The 6,482-nt window shown below is 32.2% G+C and overlaps 1 protein-coding gene across 1 annotated transcript; it reads right to left on the reverse strand.

The window, feature by feature from the left end:
* Positions 1–803: 803 nt before the first annotated feature.
* Positions 804–3,856, reverse strand: LOC136227198 (serine carboxypeptidase-like 27). The gene is made up of 9 exons (XM_066015876.1): positions 3,481–3,856; positions 3,288–3,383; positions 2,749–2,841; positions 2,578–2,663; positions 1,835–2,092; positions 1,626–1,753; positions 1,301–1,399; positions 1,041–1,149; positions 804–953 (listed from the first exon to the last, which is right to left on the reverse strand). Exons 1-9 carry the CDS (start codon positions 3,854–3,856, stop codon positions 804–806), a joined length of 1,395 nt encoding a protein of 464 aa, XP_065871948.1.
* Between the last annotated feature and the right edge of the window lie 2,626 nt (positions 3,857–6,482).

Consider the following 6,482-nt stretch of genomic DNA (forward strand, 5'->3'; position numbering starts at 1 on the left):
TTCTTATGTTAAATAGTTAGGGTGTTGAGGTGACTTTCTTTAGGATTAGAGGGGTATAGATTGATCTCTTTGTAATGAATAGCCACTTTTTTTCATCATTAATCAAATTTCAGATCTTCTCTTTTTGAAAATTAAGGTTTATACTCAAGATTTGGGAACTTGTCAACTCCTTCACGTTGAGCTTGAGAATTTCTTTGTTGGTTTAGGGTCAAAACTGTCATTATTTCTTTCTCAAAATCCATCCATGCATCATTCTATAAATAGATTCTCAAAACAATTCCCTCATGTCATCACAAACAACAATTCAACAATTATCTGCACTACAAGAAGTAACGAGATACTCGTATTCATATTCGGATTTTATATGTTAAAAAATCTAATAAAAAGTCACATTGAGAAGAATTGAGAAGAGATGATTGTCTCACACTTATAAATTTATAGCTAACCAATAAATATATGATACTTAACAATGTGCTCGTGTTCAAGTCTAAACATCTTGATAGTAATGTTTGGAGGACTAGACATATACAAATGATCTAATAATGAGTTTTCTAACATTGTACTACAAAATGTTGATATCATCTTAAACTTGAATTTAATTCACCTCTAAAAGGTATCTAGAACACGGAGAATTATCTCACACTCATAAATAATAATTCTTTACCTTTATAAGAGCGAATACAAACACTTAGCAAAACTCATTTATATAAGTTATAAATATTATACAAACAATGATTTGAAATGGAAAAAAAAGAATATGGTATATATATATATATATAATATAGAAAATTAAAGAAATGTAACTAAGACCAAGCAGCAGGCATGGGATCATTATTCAAAAATTGCCTAAATAATAGTAAAGCAAGTCCGGGCTGAGTTAGAGCTACTTCATGCCCTGCTCCTCTCACTGTCACATATGTTAACCCCTTGTATATTTGGCTCCATCCTCCTACCTAATTTAATCATATCCTAATTATGTATTAATTAATTCTGCTCAATTATCATTAATTATGATTAATTAAGTAGTTCTTACTAATTACCTGTTCTTGATTGTCATACCAAGGGTACCAATTTGTGTATATCTTCAACTTCAAAGCATTAATCGAATATCTAGTTGCTGTCAGTGGTAATATTGCATCTGTGTCTCCACTGAAATATTTATTTATATCTTATTTAGATTAATTGTTAAAAAAAAATTTGATAGAAATTAGGACGAGACAGAATTTGGGTGGGGTGAGTAGATTAATTGTTAATTAAGATTAATATAATTATAATAATGAAAAATGTTTGGAATTATTACCTGAACACCCAAATTCTAATACTAGTAGATGCTATAAGTTCTTTGAAGATTGGCAACATGGATTTAGGAGAGTCACTCCAATTCCCTCTAATTACAGAGCTGCACAAAATTAATTAATATTATTATGAATTCAAGTAATCATAATAAATAAATAATTGTGCCAATAATTGTGCCAATGTAGGTAATCTGTAAAATCCACTTTAAAAAGTATGTAGTTTGTCTTAATTTTGGTAGTGATAGACCTATCATTGTCTAAACTTTTTTTTTTTTTTGTAAGCAAAAAAAAAAGTAAAAAAATAATTGTTATTAGTAAACTATATTTTACCTGCAAGTGGCCCATGGATGATGAACATTTTGAATGTTTGCATGAAGAGCTTTTTGTACATCTGGACGGTTCATATATACTCTTGTGTTGGTCACCACACACTCATCATTCCCTCTGAATTTCCATGGCTATATATATAATCCAACAATTTTATTACTACTCAAATTAAATATTTTTATTATTTTAAGTAAATAAGAAGAAAAGCTTACAAGTGAATGGTTAAGGTTGTCTGGAAGAGAAGAAGAAGGGCAAGGAGTGGAATAAATACTGTAAGGATTGATGTTTCCAAACTGAGAGTAAGCTTCCTCCAAAGCATTGTAACATTGATTTTTGGGGAAGAGGAAAGTGTCATTTGTGCATGATTTCTTCAAAGCTTGGTAAGTAGAATCAGCTATCAAACCATGGCTCCACCAATACTCATGTGTTCCAATATTATCATAATAATCATCTATTAGTGGATTTCCCAACTGCAACCCAATACTTAATTATCATTACCCACTCCTTCAAATTAAATTAATGTATACTCTAATCAATCAAACGGATAATAGTCAATCATATATTTTATATTAATTTTTAACATAAAGAAATAAATAGATACAAGTGGTGTAACGACCGGTCCGAAGTGGGTGGTGCTGGGGTAGAAGGTCTGAGCATGGAGTGGCCCCTAAGAGATGGTGATGGGTCAGGAATGAACCGAATCCCACATCAGAAAGGGAGAGTGACTGATGGTAAGATGAGAATCCAATACATGCGGATGCATTTTAAAATCGTAAAACTCAAGATGTTGGATTTGGAACAGAGCGGATAATATCATCTCATGAATAGATAAATCTTGGAATATTAAAAAACATTAAAAAAACAAACCAAAATATAAATGTATGCTCCATAGTAGAATTCTACTCATTTTAGTTATAGTGTATGATATTTTTAAATATGAAGAAAAAAAGATTACCAAGAAACCTTGGAAATTAATGATGGGATTGTTCATCCTCTTATTTCTCCGGGAAATAATTTGTGACAGCTCAGGAATGTAATGACCTGGATAATGTAAATGTAGACAAAATTAATGTCATTAGTCAACAAAAGTTTAATGGTAACTTAATTAGTCGGTAACAAACTAAACCTGCATAGCTTTCTCCGGCAATGTAGAAAGGCCTCTGCTTGTATTGTGGGAACCTCTTTAACCAGTTAATTAGGAATATATACGCATCATTAGCTGCATTTTCAATTACCAATTTTAATTAGGTATAAGAAATGTAGTCACGGATCATTTATTTTTTTCTCATTAAACATTCTTATTTTGCTAAATTAGCTAGTTGTAAACATATAATTTAGTTAAAAAAAAACGTTATTCGTTACATCTATTTTTGAAATTATATATATGACAGTTTGAATTGAGGTATTTACTGTTTTCCTATTACCACGTTACACATAAAAAAAACTGATTTCAAACTGTGAAAAATACAAATTTCAAACGTATGTGACGAATTTTATGTTCAAATATTATTTTTTGGTCAGGAGAGATTAATGCGACAAAAAAATAAAAAAAAATCGCTTAATTACTAAAAAAAATGTAAGATCAGGGTTTTATGATTTTTTTTCCCAAAAAAAAAAAACCTCATTTCTCTAAAATATTTAATTTAATACTATTTTATCAAATACCTGTCCTCTTGTCACCAACAGTATATATATCCGACGACGTATTGGAGTAGGAAAATCCAACCCCAGCAGGTGAATCAAGAAACAGCAAATTTGCCACTACAGTAATCAAACAACTTCATATCTTGATCATTTTCCATCTAAATATAATTATATATATTCTTAATTTGTATTTTATTTTCTTAAAACAAATTACCTTTATTCCAAGCATAGGGATTCAAGTAGAGGGTCTTGCCATTGACCCGAAACGGGCCAATCTCCTCTGAAGCCCCATAAGCAATAGAAGAGCAACCAGGCCCACCATTGAGCCATAGTACTAGTGGCTTTGATATGGGCCGGACCGATTTGGGGGCCTCAATGAGCCAGTAAAAAAGGGCTCGGCCTGCGGATGGATCAACCGTGACGTAGCCGGAGAATTGATTGAAATTGACATTGGTTGGCTGGCCAGGTAAGTTGATGATCCTATCCTTTTGTTGCTCTTGAACCCAATTTGCATCAATAGTAGAAAGCAAAATAGCACAACTTAACAAAAAGAGAAAAGAGAAAGAAGAGCTCTTTATGAGTATTTCCATAATGGAATTGAAGTTTGTGATGTGATTTTTGGTGTATTTGAAGAAAGTTTTTTTTTCTTTTTTGAAATGGGTTGTTAGTAGTAATGATTGACTTTTGATTGGTTACTTTTAGTTGGGTGGTAGGAGTACAAGTAAAGGAATTTGTATGTGCAATTTCCAAAGATTTTAGGCCTAATGCCAAGTCATGCCTTGACTTCTTTTCTTTTGCTGAATTAGATGCATATTTTTATTATGTTAATCCACCACATTCATGCCATCTTTTGTAAACTACTATATATTCAATTAAATTAGCATATCTCTATGTGTATAATAGAAATGAAATATTTTGACTTAAAAATCTTTTGCGTGTGAAAAGGGCTTTCTATTCTATATATTTGGTTATTCATAAATTTTTTTTTTTTTTTTTTTTTTTTTTGTAGATGATAACTTTATGAAAAAAAAATTACTTTGATGGAACAGAATTAAAAGATTCAGATTTCTGTGAAACAATTAGAGGAGGAATTGCGACTCAAAACTCGGTGCTTAAGTCATTATTTGCTTAAGAAATTTTAAATATGGGTAGTAATATTTCATAGGCTTAATGCTTCTCCAGTCCTCTTAACTTGTCCAAATTGGTCATTTTATCTCCTCAACTCATCGAATGTCCTATTTACCCCATTAACTCCATAAAAGCGGTATTTCTCACCCCCTCAACTTGTCCATTTATCCCATCAACTTATAGAATGTTCTATTTACCTCATTAACTCCATAAAAGTGGTATTTTTCACCCCTTACAATCTGTTATCGAAGCCTAAATTGATAACTTTTTTTAAACGTTAAACCTATATTTATGCTATTTTGTAAGTGGAACCTAAATTGATACTTTCCTAAAAATCATAGGCCTATTTTGGTACATTATCCCTACATATAATGTATTTAACTTGTTTATATTAATGTTCTTGTTATTTGTATTTTTTATTCATTCTTTCTCTTTTCAACTTTTTTGACTACTATAAAGGGATAAGAAATATCATTTTATGGAGTTAAGAGGGTAAATAAGATCATAAGTGGTGAGAAATACCACTTTTATGGAGTTAAGGGGGTCAATAGGATATTCGATGAGTTGAGAAGAGGTAAAATGACAAATTTGGACAAATTAAGGGGTGAGAAATACCATTTTTATGGAGTTAAGGGGGTAAATAGGACATTCGATGAGTTGGAGGGGTAAAATGACCAATTTGGACAAGTTAAGGGGGATGGAGAAGCATTAAGTCTATTTCATAATATAATGTAAGTATACCTCGAAGCATCTAGGACATTTATATCGGAGAATAAAGAAGTCTCAATGTATTATATCTAGGAAAACATCTTATAGATAATAGAATCCCTCTTATTTTGGGAGTTTATTACGTTATCTTATCTATCCAATTAAAATAGGACTGAAGTATCATAGTTAGAGTGGAAGGGGTTCTAAAAGTCGTATGGCAAATAATCGATCTAATAAAAGAACTACGGTCAATTTTATCAATATATAATTACTATGTGATAATAGATTGATTTTACCATCGGAACTTCAATGGAAGGTTTTGGTCGGATGTCCAGAAATCGCCAAATAGGCATATAAAGGTTGATGAAGGAATACACGTATATATCACTAGTCCGTATGTCAAGGATATTAAACATACGACCATCTGAATGACTTAGGGTTACATGTCTGAATTTTAGATAATTGACAATGAATGAAGGTCAAAGAATATGTATCTAGGGGAGTTCAGTATGAACACAACCAAAGAAAGATGATAAACGTGGAGGACTCCTATCGGGACAGTGAATCTCTCATAGGAAGACCACATCTTAAAACCCTAATAGGGATTATGAGGAGACCATAAATAGATGTTTAAGAGAATCATACAAGTATGCTCTAACCCTCATATCCATTTCTTTCTACCTTCTTGAGAGTGATGCTGAATTTGACATCAGAGTGTCAACGTAAGGCAATCGGTGCCTCCCCACTTTTGTAGGAAAGCATTCGACTACAATGAGCTTTGGAAATCCATACATCAAAGGTTCGCACAAAATATCATTTGTGCGGTAAATGTGAAACCGACATTTTCTCTAGCGGCGACACTTGTTGATGTTTGTTTCGAGAAGAGCATCTGCTCCTTAAAGACACTATAAATGAGGATGAATATGATGTTCCTCTACATTCCACCCCTTTTCATGGGATCCATTGACAAACTCCTTCAAGGGGTTCAATTAGATATTGTGTTAGAAGATGAAACACCTTCTCTATTATGTTGACCAAGATAGCTACCTAGCTGGGAAAGGTGGTGGAAATCTTGCATGTGTCCACCAATTTGATGGCTAGAGTACAATTGATCAACATGCTTTAGACCCTAAGCGGCGACACCCAAGGATTAGGGTTATGTTGGTCCCTTGTGTTATGAGAATAAGTTCCTAAGGGGGGTTAAAGGAACTATTTAAAATTTTAAGCACTTAGGCTGACTTGTTCAAATTGTGAGTTGTATTTTCTCACACAAATTACTTAGCACAATGATACTGAGTGCTGTCAGAGGCAGCTTTAGTTGATCAGCAATTAAAGTTGTTTTTGATGTTGATTCAGGAAATAGCACTTAGAAGTCTATTT

The sequence above is a fragment of the Euphorbia lathyris genome, chromosome 4, assembly GCF_963576675.1.
Source record: "Euphorbia lathyris chromosome 4, ddEupLath1.1, whole genome shotgun sequence".
NCBI lineage: Eukaryota > Viridiplantae > Streptophyta > Magnoliopsida > Malpighiales > Euphorbiaceae > Euphorbia > Euphorbia lathyris.

Excerpts from the sequence above, each read along its gene's own strand:
- LOC136227198 (XM_066015876.1), bottom strand. The coding sequence starts at position 3,856 with ATGGAAATACTCATAAAGAGCTCTTCTTTCTCTTTTCTCTTTTTGTTA. Across the intron at positions 3,384-3,480 it reads TCCCTATGCTTGGAATAAAG|TGGCAAATTTGCTGTTTCTT; the intron begins GTAATTTGTTTT and ends TGATTACTGTAG. Across the intron at positions 2,842-3,287 it reads TGTTGGTGACAAGAGGACAG|CTAATGATGCGTATATATTC; the intron begins GTATTTGATAAA and ends TTGAAAATGCAG.